This window comes from Chiroxiphia lanceolata, chromosome 20 (assembly GCF_009829145.1).
Source record: "Chiroxiphia lanceolata isolate bChiLan1 chromosome 20, bChiLan1.pri, whole genome shotgun sequence".
Lineage (NCBI taxonomy): Eukaryota > Metazoa > Chordata > Aves > Passeriformes > Pipridae > Chiroxiphia > Chiroxiphia lanceolata.
Window position 1 is genome coordinate 11373309 of NC_045656.1, and position 17696 is coordinate 11391004.

Sequence of the window (17696 nt, forward strand, 5' to 3'; positions counted from 1 at the left end):
ATTAGAAGGAAATTCTTTCCCATGAGGGTGGTAAGGCCCTGGCACAGGTTGCCTAGAAAAGCTGTGGCTGCCCTGTCCCTGGAATTGTTCAAGGCCAGGTTGGATGGGGCTTGGAGCAACCTGGGCTAGTGGACAGTGTCTCTGCCCATGGCAGGGGGTGTGTGAATAGATGATCTTTAATATCCCTTCCAACCCAAACCATTCCAGCACCTGCCCCATGCTCAGTGACACAACCAGAGTTAGGCCGGGCGGGCTCTCGTAGCTTGTATTGAGCACACATATGTATGCACACAGGTATATTATGTATGTACACAGGTATATTATGTATGCACACAGGTATATTGTGTATGCACACAGGTATATTGTGTATGCACACAGGTATATTATGTATGCACACAGGTATATTATGTATGCACACAGGTATATTATGTATGTACACAGGTATATTATGTATGCACTGCTATGTGATGTGTGTATACAGACATCTGTGTATAAAATGCTGTGTGTATGACAGCTCCTGTAACAGCTCATTGTTAAAGAGTTTTGATGCTCCTCAGTGTTTGAATGTGCCTTGGAACAGCTCACATCCATCTGACACATCACCTGGATGTAGGCAGCATAAACCCTGTTATCCTGCTGCACCCATGAGAATAATGTGTCTTTGGCTCTGCAGGTGTCAGTCACGGCCCGGGAAGATGTCCCCTCCTTTGGCCCAGCCCTGCCGAACCCGCCGGTGTTCCAGAAGGTAGGAGCTGAGGGAACCACGTTCCAAGCCATAAAAAAAGTAGATGTGTGTGTCCGAGATGTTTTCAAGTGTTTCCTCCTTCTTGGGGAAAACATGACTTCTGGAATTGATCTGCATTTATCTTGGTTTCCAGTGAGGCCCTGGGATTTATGGTAGGGTGAGTGGCCGTGCACCAGTGCATGGCATCCCCCATACGAGGCAGCAGTGGCAGCTCTGGTGCCAGGAGCTCTGTGTGGGTGCAGGAGGGCACCCCAAGCCTGTCTGGGGTTTTCCACCAATGCTTCCACATCTGGAGGGGCTGCAGGGTGCTGTGAGCCCAGGTTTTGGGTTGGTACAACTCCAGGGATATGGGGAGTCTTACAACAGCGGGTGTTTTCCACCTTGGCTCTGTCCCTGCAGAGCCCTGAGTTCCGGGAGTTCCTGCTGACCAAGCTCATCAACGCCGAGAACGCCTGCTGCAAGTCTGACAAGTTTGCAAAGCTGGAGGTAATGCTGCCCGTGTGTCCCTGCCTGGCACTGTGCCAGGTGTGGGGAATTCCCCCATTCCTTCTCAAAGCCACCTGTCCCTGTTGAAATGGGTCGGCGCTTGCAGGGACGAGTGACTGGAGTGTGATGGCCATGAGGCCTCGTGGGGCAGGCACTGCCCTCCAGGAGGGACAAGCCAGCTGAGCAGTGGGTCAGTGCCACTGCTGCTCCCTCAGGGCCCTGGCTGAGTCCCTTCTCACTCCCACAGGACCGCACACGGGCTGCCTTGTTGGACAACCTTCACGATGAGCTCCATGGGCACACACAGACCATGCTGGGGCTGGGGCCCGAGGAGGACAAGCTGGAGAATGGGGGTCATGGAGGCTTTCTGGAGTCTTTCAAGGTAAAGCCCTGCCTTTGCCAAGAGCAAAGCTAAAATGCACCCAGGGCTGGCAAAGCACACATTGGTGGGAGACGCAGATGAGCAGTGTTGGGGGACAGGAGGTGTCTCCTGAAGGTAGGGTGGTGGGAGGACATGGAGGCTTCTGCCACCACCACCCACTCAGTCCACCAGCACCTGAGCTGGCCCCAATGGGAGCAGATGCAGGGTGGTGTGGTCCCATTGTTGTTGGTGAGTGTCCCCATTGTGGTGACCTCTCCAGAGCCCGTGAGCATCTCCTCCTCCACCAGTGTGCTGTGGCATTTCTCATGTGTCCAGAGGGATGTCAGTCGAGGGCCAGCCCCCCATCACATGCTGTGCCTGCAGCCAGGCTCTGCTGTGACAGGGCATGTCCTGCTCCTGTCACCAGTTGCTGGATACTGCTGTAGGACAGCAAGCAGGAGAGATTCCTGAGGTGACTACCATGGCAAGCAAGGGGGAGGTGGTGGTCATTGTGCTTAAAACAGGAGATAGAATGAAAAGGGGGGGGGGTGGAGAGGAGAGGGGGTACTGGATGTGCTGGAGGGACCGGGTGAGTGTGAGGTAGAGCAGATAGTGTGGGCTGGAGGAGAAGGAGCAGAGGTAAAATGCTGTGGAGGAAACTCTGAGCAACCACTGGCAGTAGGGTCAGTGACTGGCTGGGCAGTGGGGACATCCCTCGAGATGGAGGGGCAGCACGTGAGTCTGGGGGAATGAGCCATTCCAGGTGTCTGTGGTGGGGCTGCCTTGTTGTGGGGACGGGGCTGACACAGAGTGGCCATCACTGTATGGGCAGGGGGGCTGTCCTGGCTGCCACTGTACTGGGACAGCTCCTGCAGTTACTTCACAGGCACAGTGATATCTATGGCCCAGAGAAGTGGACTCTGGTGGATGAGTCGCCTCATCCTGCACCTGGAGGATGAGGCCATGGAGGAGGAGTGTTCACCTCCCAAGCCCCTACTGCAGTGGGGGGAGGCTCAGGCGTGTCCTGTTTCAGTGTGAGCCGTAGGGATGGAACTGCTGTGCAGTCAGTTGTACATCACAGCATCCACGCCAGGGGCTCGGCGCTGAGGTTAAACAGTCATGCTTGGGCTCACTTTGTGTGTGTGAGGAGACAGACCGTGCTCTCTTGGCATTGCAGGGAGTGCTGGGGTGGGAGGTGAGCCCCGTGGTCTGTGCTGGGCTGCGCCTGCCTGGCCGCCTCGGGCCCGCGCTGCTGGGCTGCCTGCTGGCTTATGTCCTGCACCGAGCCTTGTTGGAGTGACCAGGGAGATACAGACGGTAAATGAGGGCTGCAAGGGGTGAGACCTGGTCCTCATGATACCTTTTTGCCCAATGCTTCACACCTGCAACCCAGCTGGCAGCCCCATCCCCCTGGCCAGGCGACCAGGGCCCAGCTCTCAGAGGTGAGCAGAGCCCATTTCTGCTGGGCCACGAGCCAGTGAGAGGTGCCTTTGCCTCTGCTGCAGGGAGAGGACCTGCTCTGTGGGGAGGGGGTCTGGAGTGCCCCACAGAGCTCCCCAGCTCAGGGCAGGAGCCTGCAGGGTGTGAGCACCTGCAGGCACTGCTTGGCAGCAAAGCAGCTGGTCACTTTTACCTACAAACACTGTCAAATTATGTATAAATTGCTGCTGACCCAAATAAATCTGTTCTGATGGACTCTGGCTTGGTGTTTGTTATTGGATGTGTAGGAGGGGCTGTTGGGACTGTAGTCTGCAGCACTGGGGGCTCCATGAGAGCTCACGGCTGCAGCTCCCTCTTACCCCAGTGTGGGTCTGCCTGCAGCTCTGTGACCCCAAGTGCCTGTGGATGCAGTGCTGGCACCTTCAGGAATCTGGCCCACAGTGGCTCATTTCCTCTCTTTAGCCTGAGCTGGGATTCGGGCTGGAGGAGCAGCAGCCATGGCACAGTGATGGCACAGCACAGGGAATAGCTGCAAAGGGAACAGGGGGAGGTGACTGCTGTGAAGAGTGAGGGAAAGGGGCTGCTTGATGGGGAGATGTGAAGATCAAAGGGAGCAGGGAGAGTCTGCAGCTGCTGTGAGGCCACTGCTGTGGAGCTCACCTCTGGTCTCTTCCAGAGGTGCATGGACCAAACCAGCAGCAGAGCTTCAGGTTGAATGTATTCTCAAGCATTAGCTCACTGCAGAACAGAAGCACTTTTGTGTGGCTGCGAAACCTCCAGCTCAGGAGCTGTTTTGGGGCAGTTTGGAGAGGTCTGTCAGTGCAGATGTGCATGCAGGGCTGGAGGCTCTGCAGGATCTGTCCTCTCCAAGTCCAGGGAGAATCATGGGAGGTGTGCACACAAACATGGCTTATGATTCGCTTGTGGTCCCCATTCCTGCCAAGGGGTCTGGGACATTGGTCAGGCACAGGGCAGGAGGCTGGATGTGGGGCTTGTGTCTGCTGCTCCTGGTCCCATAGCTGTAGTCCTTGGTATCATGGAGCAATGGGGGAAAAATCTGATGTTGTGGTGGCTGTGGGGCTCCCCAAGGGTGGCCCATGCTCAACTGCACCTACCAGGGCTGCTGCTGTCACCAGTGGGGTTGTTGTTGGGGTGTGCTGGTTCTCAGTCAGGCCCAGATAGGTTGTTCTCCCTTGTACCTGGAGCTGGGGAGGGGTTCTGGGGCCAGCACCCAACAGAGTGGTGATGACCTGTTGTCCCCTGTCCCCTCTGCCACAGAGAGCCATCCGGGTGCGCAGCCACTCCATGGAGACGATGGTGGGCAGCCAGAAGAAGCACCATGGCAGTGGCATCCCGGGCAGCCTCAGCGGGGGCATCGCACACAACAGCGGTGAGGTGACCAAGACCACCTTCTCAGTGAGTGCAGCCACACCTCCCTCTGTCCTGCTGTCCCTCTGTCCCTCCTCTGTCCAGCCCAGTGCAGCCCAGTGGGGCACTGTGCTGACAGTCTGTCAGTCCCCTGCAGGGGCAGCAAGGGTGAAGGAGAGGGGAACACTTGAGTAGACCATGGGTTTGGGTGCCTTGTTCAAAGTTGGGCTTGTTTTGTGGAAGAACCAAAGATGAGCTGTCTGAGATTTTCAACTCCAAAGCACAAAGGAGATAGAAAAGAAGTTCTGACATTACATATTTTCTAGATGTGTAGGCTGGGAATCTCAGGCAGCACAATTCTGTGCAGGCTGTTTAGTTTCTGAGCTCCCGGGAGGGAGCTGTGCTCTCCAACCCAGACTGTTCTCTGCTTTCAGCCCCCTGTACCAGCCACTGCTGCCAAGAACCAGTCCAGGAGCCCCATCAAGCGCCGGTCAGGGCTGTTCCCTCGCCTGCACACGACGTCGGAGAGCCAGGTGGAGAGCAGGACAAGGTGGTGAGTTTGTCATCGCTCTGTCACTAAGGTTAAAAGACCCTCTTGAGTGTTAAACACGAGAAAAGCTGTTGGTGGGTGCTAGAAACCTATCCCAGGGTGCAGCCCCTCCTTTTCACAGAACCAGCAACAAGAGCTGCTTCTGCTATGTTTGAGAAATTGTGCCTTGGATCCCTTCCCTCTGTTTTAAATCAAAGTGGTGGTACCCGTAGAGCATCTGTCACTATCACAGTTTATATTTGGTGTTGGGGAATATAATTTGACCATCCTTTTTAAGTCTCTTGTATAACTCATGCAACCTGTCTCTTTGTGCCCTCAGTGACAGCGTTTCTGGAGCCCAGAAGACACCAGATTTGGGACATTCTTCCCAAGAGATGAAGTCTGAAACCTCATCCAACCCTAGCTCCCCTGAAATATGCCCCAACAAAGACAGGTGAGCCGGGAGGAGTCCATCCTTCTCCTACCACAGACATCAGGGACTTTGTCAAACAAAACCCTCACCAGTTTTTACTACAGATAAGTTTGATACTAAAGGGAGAAAAGATTCTTGTGATTCATGAACACAGCTCCCTTATAGTCTTTACAAAGAAGAGCCAGGAGCAGTATCTGACAGAGGCTGCCCAAATCCTCAGGGCACAGGAGCTGGGGAGGCTGCAGTACCTGTCCCTCCGTGCCAAGGGGAAGTCAGCTGCACCCTGGGCTTCCTGCTGGGCCACCCACCCACCACCTTATCCCACGCCTTTGGATGTGGTTATATACAGAAGCAACCCGAAAGGTTCATCCCTACGGCAGCACTTTGCTCCAAGGGTGGCAGGAGGGTCTGTCCCGCTGTCCCAGCCCAAGGGACATCCTTCCCCAGTGACAGCCTCGCGCCCTTCCTTCCGTCCCGCCTCTCCCTAGGCCATTTATCAAGCTGAAAGAGAACGGGCGGTCGAACATCTCCCGTTCCTCCTCCAGCACCAGCAGCTTCAGCAGCACGGCGGGGGAGAGCGAGACCCTGGAGGAGTATGACAGCGTGGTAGGCACCAAACCCACCCCCGACACACTCCACGTGTCCCTCGGCTCTCTGCTGCCTCCTGACCCCTGGGTGGTCTCTGTGGGGGAGAAGTGTCCACTAGGCCCCCAGGTGCTTCCTCACCACTGGAGGGGCTTAATCTCATCTCTGGGTGTGGGGAGGAGGAGGGCTGGGGTGCCTGGTGGGACATGAGGGTGTTATGGCTGCCCCAACCCTGGAAGTGTTCAAGGGCAGGGCTTGGAGCAGCCTGGTCTAGTGGAAGGTGTTCTTGCCTGTGGCAATCCAAACCATTCTGTGATTCTGTGACAGCCCAGTGAACCCTGGGGTGCCCCGGGCACTGCTCAGTGTGCCCAGGCTGGGAGGTTGCTCCATCAGGACAAGCTTTCCCATCAGCAGCTGGTGGCAGGCCTGCAATGGGCAGGGGTGCAGTGGGGCATCAGCAGGGTGTGGGGGGAAGAGCTGGCTGCAGGAAAAGCCATGTTCCATCTCTCTGAGCAGGGAAGCCAGCCCTCCACTGCATCGCCATTCAAGCAGGACGTGTTTGTCTACAGTGCTTCATCTGGCAGTGAGAGCCCCGGCGCAGGAGCCATGGCAACCCCTGTCATCATGAGCAGGAGCCCCACAGGTGGGTTGCAGGAGGGCTGGTGGGAGGCTTTGCCTCTGACTTCACCCCTGGAGCCCCTGGAAGCCCCCAGGTTCCTGTAGTGGTGGGTTGGAATGGGCTCCATGGCCCTGGGATGGAGGAGCCCCTTCCCAGCCTTGCCCAGGTGCCAGGGTGAAGCAGCAGCCACGCTCTCCCTGGCAGGATGGGCATCCACAGGGTGCAGGGTAGCTCACATCCTGACAGGGCTGTGCTGGAGAGATGGCCCCATGTGCTCTAGTTCTGTGTTTCCGTGGGGAACTATTTCCCTCTCAATTAGAGCACAGAGGTGGCTCTTACTGTGGCTTTGCTCCCTCTGTCTCCCCTGACAGGCATGTGCAGTAGTCGTGGAAACTCACTGGCTCCGGGGGCTGAGCCACGACTCACAATTATTTAATCAACAAGCAGCTTCCCATGGTCTTGGCTCTGTTCCCCTCCTGCCAACCTGCTCACCAACTCCATCCATTTCAATTGGACAATTTGCACAATGAGGTGCAATTCAACACCAGGAATGGCCCTTTGCCAGTGCATTCTGTGGTGATGGTGTGGTGAGCTGGGGGATGGCCACAGTCACCCCTTGCCTGCAGACACCCATGGCTCTGATTCCTTGAGCCACAGAGAGCCTGCCACAAGGCACCACCATCCACATGGAAACACACATTGTCAGCTGAGGAGCTGTTTGTGGAACAAATACAGCCCAACAGCTCCATAACTGGGAGCATTGTTGGCAAAACGAGGCTGCGGAGCATGGGCAGGCTTTTCATGTCTCAGCACCCCACAGGTCCTCCTCCTTGTTTTCATTAGTAATTTTCTGAACTCTTAAACCAGCCCCTTTGAATGTTTAAAGTGTTTATTTTGTATTTTTCCTGCCAAGAACATGAAAATCCACCCATACATTAAACGGATCAGTCATTTCTTGTAGCCTTTTCAGTGGCATTTCCAGGAGGAAGACTGAAATGTAATTAAGCCTCAATTTGTTCCACCACAAACATTTAATGTACAGCTTTTGCCAAACATCCAGCCAAGACAGACTAAACACTGGTAGCACTCCTGATAGTCTGTTGAAGTGCCTGGCGGGGTGAGTGCAGCCAGCACTACAGCAAATATTTTTGTTCACAGTTTGTTATTTTCATTCCTTGTTTTTTCCCTCCCTCCAGCAGATGTAAAGAACAGAAACTCTCCAAGGTCCAACCTGAAGTTTCGCTTTGACAAGCTGAGCCACGGCAGCTCCAACACGGTAGGTGCCAGGGCTCTTGCTGGTGGGATGCTGCACGGGCACATCCTCCCTGCCTGGCATGGGGGGTCTGGGCTCTGGGGGAGGCTCTGGGGCCCATGAGGGATTGGAAGGGAGGGAAGGGATTTTGTGATTTCTTGCCCCTTCGTTTGCAACCCACCCCATGTTCTGTTCTTTCACGTAGAGCCACTAGCAGGAGGAGGTAATGAACTCATCACAGGTGAGTGTTGGTGTTGTGCTGTTGTGCAAAAAGTCTTCTCTCAGGGAGGATGAGTTTTTCTGCACTGTCCTCTGGGCACTGGGGGTGGAAAGGCAGAGCAGGTCCATTCCAAAATGGAATGGGGGAATGACCTGAGGGGAATGGCAGATTCACAGGGTGGATTTCATGGGCAGAGGTGAAGGGAATGTGGTGGGATTCACCTGGGCTCCTTCTCTGCTGTGAAATCAGGGGTGTCATTAGGAACTCTCAAGTTGAGCAGAAGAGCCCATAGAATTTGAAATGAGAGGAATTTCCATTTCTGAAAGCATGGGTCTCAAAAAGCCAGGATTTTCACCCCACCATGGAGTTTCCTTCTTCCTCAGCCTGGGAGTGGCAGGTGGCCTGGTGCTTCAGGGGTGGGCACTGCCCTGGCTTCAGCTCCCTCCCTGGGACAGGTGCTGCACAACCATCACCACGGGGGTGGGAATATTCTCCTTCCACAGTCTCTATCACTTTTATCCTTTTCTTCTTTGCAGAGAATTTTTGTTTCAACAAAGGGAAACTCTTCAACACCCATGGGACCCCACGTGCCCCAGCCATGGGCAGTGAGGTGCCCACACCTGCCTCCTGCCTGCCCTCCGTGCCGGGAAGGAGCTCTCACCCTGCCACAGTCCTGCCCTGACAGGGACCAGCCACCTTCCCCTCCACTGTACCCCTGCCCAGCACACGCCCTGTGCCCCCAGCTCTGCCTGTGGGAGGGGATGTGTCTTTAACCGTGCCACACTCACATGTGGCCAGGGCTGTGACCCCTCCAGGTGCTGTGCTGGGTCACCCTGTGGGCACCCACATGTGCTGTGGCTGGTGGGCACCGTCCATTCCCCCCCTGGCTACCTGCCAGCTCCTCTTGGGCAGAGGGCCAGCAGGACAGACCCCCACGCGGTTCAGTTCCCTCCATGCTATATTTGCAGTTATCAGTGGGGAAGCAGGTTTTATATTTGTTTTTTGAGGGGTAAGGGGTCAGGGCAAAGTGAGTTAGTGGCCCCAGGACAGTTCCCTTTCTGCCATCATTTTCTGTCACTCCTCTCTGGGGCCAACAGGGTAAAACAGGGTAAAATGTCCCCCCAGCACACGGTTTGCAGTGCCTCTCCAGCCACCCCCAGCTGTCTCCCCCCCAGTTCCTACCCACACCCCAAAACTCTTAGGGCAGAGGCATCCCCTTACTCCACGCTTGCTTGTTTCTTGCACAAGGGGTGGGTGAGCAAACTGGCCCAGGGAGCGGAGCTGGGGGCCAAGGCCAGCTCATCCTCCCTGGGCAGGTTTGGCCTCCCTGCTTTGTCCCTGCCTGACACTGAGCACAGGCCTGGGAAAGGTGACCCAAAGCTAAAGCTGTGGTGTATCTGAGTACTAGAACTGGAACCAGAGGGAATTTACCCAGTGGGCTCTGGGGCTTTGCCCCATGGCTTGGATCACCAGGCAAGCAAATGCATAAAACTCCAGTGATTTGGGTGGCATTAGGCTGCTCCAGCCCTTGGAGAGTCTGCCCTGCTGCTTTTGAGTGAGCTCTTGTTATTCTGAAAGATGAGGATTATGGATTCTGCAAGGTGACTTTCCTGTAATGCCCTTTCCCAAAAAATACCTCTCTCAACAGGCCAAGAAATCCTTTTGCTCTTTTTTATGGAACTTCTTAAGTTTCCTGAAGCCTGTCCACAAATTTCACATTGCTCATAGATCTCCCTCACCCATTTTCTGGAAGACAGGCCATGATGCTGCAGAGATGCTCCCCTGCCCCCCTCAGCCTGTGACCTTTGGAAAATCCCATGAAATCAAGTTCTCAGTCTCAAGTGAACACAGTTCTGCGAATTTGTGATTCCTACCGAAAACAGGACTTTGAGTGCCAAAGTCACCTTCACACAGCCAGTGCTCCAAGAGCAACAAAGTACCTGCCAGCCTGTGTCAGGAGGCAGGTGCAGAATTGTGCTCCTGGAGCAGCCCATGGCTGGGGCTGCTCCTGTTCCCCTCTCTCTGGGGCAAGTGCTTGTAGGATCCAACCATCACCTCCCCTCCTCCCCATCACCTCCCCAGGCCAGAGATAAGCCAAGGCAAGCTGAACCAGCTCTGCTTACCCCGGCTCTGCAGGGAGATGCTCTCCAACAGCCTTACGATCCGGTTCACAGAGGTGCTCCCCTCGTGCTGGAATTGGTATGTGTGGAAAGGCTGTAGCTCTGATGGGAGATGAACCAGGTTAAAGAAGGAGAACATGTTGTGAAAAGGGAAGGAGCTGTTTCACTGGCACTAAGCTCTGTGCAGAACCAGTAAATCCCAGTAACCCCCGTGGGGATGCTCCCTCCTGCTCCCAGCCAGTTGCATTTCAATAGAGTTTAAAGCTTGAGTTTCCTTTGGAAGAGAAGTGTGTGGTGTGCTCAGCCCAGGCCATAGCTGTAGGTGCCTCTTCGCTGTTCAGCACTTGCCTGATGATGCTTTAGTAGCACTTTCAAACCCATCCCCAGTTCTCTTAGAAGCTTTGGTCTGGTTTCCTGAAGCCTCACAGTGAAACACTGACTGATGCAATGACTCTGAGGGTCTGCTCTGGGTTTGCTTTTTCCTCTGAGAAGTCACTCGGTTCTGTAGATTTTTTCATTCCTGTGGGTGTTGATCTCTGTGAGATCTTTCAGCAGACGATTCAGTGGCTACTGTCAGCTGGTTTGTCATTCTTGGTTGTTTTGTCGTTGTGGTTTTTTTCACTTGAATCTGTGACTTTCCTTTCTGACCCAGATTGATTTGGGAATGGGACTAACAGGCAGGATGGTGTGAAGCCTTAGGGAGAGGTGCAGTGTGTTGGACTTGTCTCTCCCATGGCAGCGGGGCCGGGAGCTGGGGTCTGGCATGAGTTTTGCCAGCAGCTCCTATGGGATCTGGGACATTTTCAGCAGCACACACTCCTCCCCCCTGCTGTAAAACCTGCTGTACATCCTTACCAGCAGCTGGGCTTTGGATGCTCTCGTCCCGGCCAGGCTTTGGCATGGTCTTGCCTGTGCTGGCCCATGCCTCCCAGCCTGGAATGTCCCAGGCTGTCCTGTGGTTCTGGGGTCTGAGCAGTGGTTTATTACACCCCAGGGACTTTTGCACTTCCGGCAGTGGGTGAAGGTGTTCCTGTGTATATTTTGCAAAATGTTTTGTGCTTATAAGTGACACATACACATCTATACATATATAAAAGGGATTTTTTTATATATATATATACATACATATATATATGTATATAAAAGAAAGAGTCCTTAACTGACACTAGAATTACTGTGCAGTGCATTTTCCTTTGTGATCCCACTGTTTCCATGCACACAACTTCTGCCACACTTGGGAGTGACTTTGCAGAGGGAGCAGAAGGGGCTCAGAAGCACATTGGGGGATGATGGGAGAGCTCCCACTGTGTGGGGAGGTCTCCCCTGTCACAGGGTCTGCTCCCCTTCCCACTGGAGTTTCAGTCTCCCACTTGCTCCTGCTGCGCTCTGGCTGCCGCCCGGCTCAGACCAGCACCTGGGCTCGGTGAGAGGCAGCAGCAGGTTAGGTGCAGGTCCACAGGTCCAGCACTGGTGCCACCAGCTCCAAGTCCTCATGCAGAGCAGGGGGGGACCCTCTCCCCTCCACCAGCATCACCTGCATCAGCCCTGGAGCTGGTGTGCTGCTAAGGGTTGGCAGCAAGCTGCCACTCTGGCTCGGCTTCCATTCAGGAGAGCACTTGGCATGCACTTGCATCCTCTTGAAACCTCACTGAGCCAAGCACAGGGTGCACACCTAAGCACAACACAGAAGTGCTTTTTCCTGGGTGAAGTGGGAGAACCTAAGCACAAACTCAGTTTCTTTCCAGAGTTTTGAGGGTCTTGAGAATGGCGGGTGAAGGGGCCAAGATGTGTCTCTGCCATGAATGGGCTGTACTGAGGGCTGGGATCTCTTGCCTGTGGGAGGTGCAGCTCCCAAAACCAGGGCAGAGCCCAGCACCTCTGTGGGTCCCACCTGCACTCTCACTGCTCTGCTGATGCTCCAGCCTCCCCCCGAGCTGGCTGGGGCTGTCCCAGTCCCCCAGCATGCTTTCATCAATGAATGTAGCACTGTGTACGTCCTGCGGAGAGGAGTGCTGGATTTGTATGAGAGAATGTGGAGAGAGTTTATAGAGGGAAAATAAATCTTGAAGAAATGTATCTGATAAAGTTTATTTTTGATGTAGAGAGGCGGTGCTTTGTAGTTCCTGGTGACCTATGTCTGTTGTAAATAATGTATATTTAATTTATTGCTATGGTAGCAGATTGTATTTGTTATGTATAAAACTAAAGGTTCAAAAATGTATATTTTGTTGCTTAAATGTGTCTTTGCAAAATTCACAATAAATAACATATTTTGTGTCCATATGTGTACTCCATGTGTGTGTCCATATAGTGACAGCTTTAGAGGAACTCTTTGAGAGCATTCCTATGAAAAGCAGGTGAGGGCATGGAGCGAGGCTGAGCTGGGGCTGGTGGGAGCCTGGCAGAGCTCACGTGAAGTCAGACACTGAGGCACTGGAAGCAGAGGAGTATGGGAGCACAGGGAGGTGTAAATAGGGACATCTGTGCCGGGGCTCCCCAGACTGAGACTGGAGCAGCAGAGGAGGAGCAGGACTACTCTTTTGCAAACATGCGGCCATTTAACCAAGGGAACTGTTCTGTTTGAATTGAAATTGGTGCCCTATAAAGCTCCATATAAAATGGTCCCTGTCAGCAGCCAGCCCATGTGATGAAGAATATAAAGAGGCAGCAATTCTGTCTGTCTAAGCCAAGAGCTTACCTCAGCCCATCAGGCTCCGGCAGCGCCGCTGTCTCTGGACATCCCCAGGGGGCTAACAAGGAAATTGGATTTTCTGTCTCCAGCTCCTCAGGCTCCTTTCAAATCCGCCTAATTTCCCAGATTTCTTTCTCCCAGGGCACTAAGAAAAGAGCTGTACTGTTTGGAGGTGGCATGTCTGGCACGTCTTTGTGGACCTGCTTCTGCTGCACCCCATCCCCAGGGACATGCCTGCGGTCACGGGAGGGTTCTGCTGAGGGAGGGCTGATTACACTGCAAGGGCTCCACTCGTGCGTCTCCATCGCTAAACCAAAGCAAACACAGCTTTACATGCTCCTGTCTGAGCACATCCTGTCGGTCTTACAAAAAATACAATCCCAAGGCCACACCAGTCCCTTCTCCTCGCACTGGGACTCTCTATCCCAGCCAAAGAAGCCACCGGCACAAAGCATGAGTGGATTCCTTCATCGTCTCATCATTCCATCTCATCTCATCTCATCTCAATCTCATCTCATCTCTGTGTCCCTGGGGGTTCCTTCAGCCCGCCCAGCCCTGCAGTCACTGCCCACAACTCTTACTGCAATAATAGATTTAATGAGACAGCATTTGGGTTGCCCAGAGAAGTGGTGGATGATCCATCCCTGGAAAGATTGGAGGGGGGCTCTGAGCAACCTGATCTGGTGGAAGATATCCCTGCCCAAGGCAAGGGGTTGGAGTGGGTGACCTTTAAGGGGCTTTTCCAGCCCAAATCATTCTGTGATTCCATGATTTCCTTCCCATCACACTGACTGTTGCTTTGGAAATCATTGCAAATCTAAAAGCTTTGGGAAATGCACACAGGGGACTGACTACATGTGTCCTCAACCCTGGGAAGTGCTAAAGAGCATCCCAAGGCTCTGGAGGGCAAAAGGGAGTCAGCCAAGTGGCCCAATTAACCTGCTGTCAAGGGCTATACCAGGCACCTGGGCCCCCAGTGAGGTTGGGTAGGAGGATTCTGGGGAGGACTGGTCTTTGCTTGGCTTTCAGGCTGGGTTTCTGCCACATTTTATCTGTCTAGGTGTAGCAAGGCTCTGTCACCCCAGCAAAGTGCTCCTGATGTGGTAAGTCATCCTTTTTTTTTTTTTTTTTACCGGGGTTAGTGTAAAAGGCTGCTGTGGGAGAACCTGAGCAGTTGGGTGAGTACAGCACAGCAAGTACAGCCTGTCTGGTACAACTGGCAGCAGTTACATGGTGCAGAGTTACTGACAGGTCCTTGTGTTCAGAGCAGGATCAACCTCGAGAGGTTTAAAAAGTTCAGCTTTAAAATTAAGTAGTGTGAAACAATGTTGACAGATAAACAAGCAGTTTAGACATATGATTTAAAGGATTTAACAGAAATCTCTTCTAGATCTGACAGATGGGCAAGTTGGGAATTAATGATTGAGTATTCCAGCCAGAACTTGGAAAGTTTCCCAAATAATCTGGAATCTAAAATTTGGTGGGAGGGAGAATCAAATTCTTCAGACAACTGGAAAACAACTCCAAGCAGGCTTCTCAGCCAGAATTGTTTCACTTGCTTTTATAGTTTAAACAAACCTTGTGTTGTGGAAACAACCACCTAAATCCAGGTTTTAGAGGATTTGGGGATAGTAATTGAGTTGTTTGCTTCTATAGAGGAAATGGACTAAATTGTTAAATAATGTGCTTGAGAGCACTCAGCTGCTGCAATGGTTACTCACTGGGTGAAACACAAACCCAAACTGCAGACCCTGATCCTGAGAGGTCACAGAGCACTGTCTGGTCCTAGTTTAGGGGTTATTTTAGGATTTCTTCTAGCTTAGCTGGGGAACCTGCTTCAGCTCAGCACTAGAGGAGTTAAGACACTCGTCATAATTTATTCCAGCAGTAGCTGCAATTATGATCTGCTGTGTACACAATTTTACAGCTCAGCCTTATTCCACATAATTTTGAACTTTAGATGCTCCAATCAGGATCCCAATTCTCTTAGGTCTGTCTATAGCCAGACATTCATGATGAGTGGCACTTTAAAACTCTGCTGCTTTCCCTTTTATTACAAACTACAGAGGATCCAATCAAGCCTGAATCCAGGCTTAAGAGACAAATGTAAATAATCATTTTGGCATTATCTACTAGAGGTTTATTCTTAGACTACTTACTGAATTAAGATAGTTTCTTTGCACATGCCACTGCCTACAGGCTCAAAACAGCTCTCCTACCTGGAAAGGATCTTTCTCTGGGCTTTACAAGACGTTAACAGTTTTTTTGGAGTCTTTCACTCACTTGGTTCCATGTTCCACAGCCCCAAGAGCAGAGTCCCCCCACGGCTTCTGCCAGTGACCTGCAGCTGTGCACAGAGCCAGAGCTGAGCACACGGTGGCTGCTGCCCAGTGCTCACCTGCTTGGAGGCTGGGAATGACAGGAGGATGATTTTACTGCCTGAGCACCTTCTCTGCCTCCTGTAGGGATGCTCCCTCTGTCACAGACTGCTGGTCCTGATCACAGAAAAGAGTCATTTGATCATTCAGTGACAGGAGCATCTGCAGACTTGAAGACACCAACCCCAATTAAAAGTGGTTGGATGTTCTAAGGCTGTTCCAAATCATCTTCAGAGTTTATCAGATCTGGCAGGGCAGCATGGAGCAGCTATTAGGGAAGCTGATAAGGCCTTGTCTGTCTCTTTAATGAAAGTCTGGAGGAACCAGATAATCATGCTGAATAGTGCTCAGTGGAAAACTTCCTGAATGTAATTTATCAAGTAATTTTCTAGGCAGTGTAGGAGAGTAGAATGAAGAATGAAATCACAGAATGGTTTGGGTTGGGAGGGAAGTTTAAAGATCACCTACTCCACCCCCTGGGCATGGGCAGGGACACCTTCCACCACACAAGGGTGCTGAAAACCTTATCAAACTGGCCTTGAACACTTCCAGGGATGGGGCATTGGGTATCTCTGTGAAGTTACTGGTCCAGATCCAGCTCTGAAAATGGTTCTGTGCAGCTTAACCAACTATAGCACCCTATAAAATCAGATTCAGTCTTAATATTTAAATTCATGATTAGCAACAAGAAAATCCAATTTAGGGTTTTTTTATGCCTCTGGGCTCTTGATACAATATGAAAAAACTATTCACAGCAGCTGTTTACCACAGTCACTTGTCTGTGTGGTTGGATGCAGAGGAGTCTGTGAGGATGAGGTGTGCATTCCCATGGCCCAGTCAGGACACAGTGGCCCCACAGCAGTCTGGGACTAAAAATCCCTGGGAGAGTTTGAAATGACATAGAGAAGAATAACAGCACTCTCTGGTTGCATACTTTTGATATTTATAGCCAGACTTACGCTTCAGTTTTCTTTTTAATAATAATGGATGTTTATTTCTCTTGTCTATTACATCCCATCCCAGAAGCTGCATGAATTTATGGCAAACACAGAGTGAAGCTGATGTACTTTCTTTGTAAAATTAGCAGGTTTTGGCACTTGTGGGTGTCTCAAGCATACAACTCAGTGTGCTGTTGAGCTACTGAAAATGTAATTTCTTCAGTGTTTAATTTCAATAGTGACTGAGTTCCCACGTGGGTGGGGAAGAATTTTACAGTTTCATTCCTTGGAGCTGCTGAACTCAGAGGTTTCCTCTTTTATACAGAAGGTGGCACTGGAAATGCAGGAATGAAGCATAATCCTCTACTTGCCTTTACAAGTAGGCTTGAGTCTGGGTAACACCTTGTCAGAGGGTGTCTCACCTTCAGGAACAGGAGAGTTCCCCCTTTCTCAGTCACAAAGGTCCAATTCTGCCTCTTTCTTTATCAGGTGACTAGCACTGACTTGGGAGGGAATTCCTGATGTGCAGGGTGTGCTCTGGGTGCCAGGTCTGTGCAGTGCAGGGTTTGTCCAGCCTGTACCCACAGAGCTCTGAACGAGCCACAGATGCTGATGGAAGTTACCACAGAACATACTGAAAATGTGTCTGAGCCCCACAGATGAAGTGGGGTCTGGGAATTGTCAGAATTGTTCAGGACAGTGAGACACATTCTGGGGGCTGACAAGCACCATCTCCTTTGCAGTTCCTCTTGGTGCCAGCGAGGAGGGAGCTGCTGGGGGGCTGCACTGGGATCAGTGCTGTGCTGGGTGCACTGGTAGCCCTGGCCAAGCGACCAAGAGGCATCTCCTCCTCACTGGGTGGATCCCTCGGTGAAGGTTCATCTCAGAGCTGCCCCTCCCCACAGGCAGGGTGATCCGAGCTCTGTGGGCAGCAGGAGCGATGCAAACGGGAGGAAGGTGATGTGCCACAGACCCGGAGCCTCGGTGATGTGTTGGCTCTGCGGGAGCCACCGAGTGGCAGCGTTGCCTCAGCAGAGATGCACTGGCTCGGAAAATGAAATCTGAGCGTGCCATGGGACACAGATTCTGAAGGTAACCTAAAAATAGATAAATATATGTAGTTGTAGGAGCGTTTACATGCTTGACGAAAATGGGAAAATCCTTGTTTTGCAGTGTTGGAGGTGCTGCAGGACACCTCAAATTCATGCCCCAGAGCAGCCACTGCTCGGGGACAAGAGCAGCTGCTGTTGGGAGAAGTTCAGCTGCAAAAGGTGCATTTGTGTTCATCGTGTTATTATTGTTTTTGTTACAACTTTACCAAATGCAACAGTTGAAAAGAATTTTTGTCCTAATGAGAAGAAATTAATTAGGCTTGCTAGAAGTTCTTCCTGTGTTACCTCATGTCCCATCTCAGGTAGAGCTGGCCATGGCCTTGGCTGATGGGATACAGAGGGAAGGTCACTGAATAGTTTTGAACTTCAGTAATGCCAAGCACAGGTTTGGCCAAGGCTTGTCAGCTGGCTGAACAGC

At 52.2% G+C, this 17696-nt stretch overlaps 1 protein-coding gene across 1 annotated transcript in view; it reads left to right on the forward strand.

Annotated features, from left to right (window-relative positions):
* RAP1GAP2 (RAP1 GTPase activating protein 2) overlaps window positions 1–12441 on the forward strand; it is a 56561-nt gene extending 44120 nt beyond the window's left edge. The window contains 11 exon segments of the mRNA XM_032707367.1: window positions 674–745; window positions 1145–1231; window positions 1479–1613; window positions 4311–4448; window positions 4835–4953; window positions 5270–5383; window positions 5851–5968; window positions 6464–6590; window positions 7766–7842; window positions 8024–8059; window positions 8575–12441. Coding sequence (XP_032563258.1) covers window positions 674–745; window positions 1145–1231; window positions 1479–1613; window positions 4311–4448; window positions 4835–4953; window positions 5270–5383; window positions 5851–5968; window positions 6464–6590; window positions 7766–7842; window positions 8024–8032 — 996 coding nt within the window. The 3' untranslated portion in view covers window positions 8033–8059; window positions 8575–12441.
* Window positions 12442–17696: the final 5255 nt, after the last annotated feature.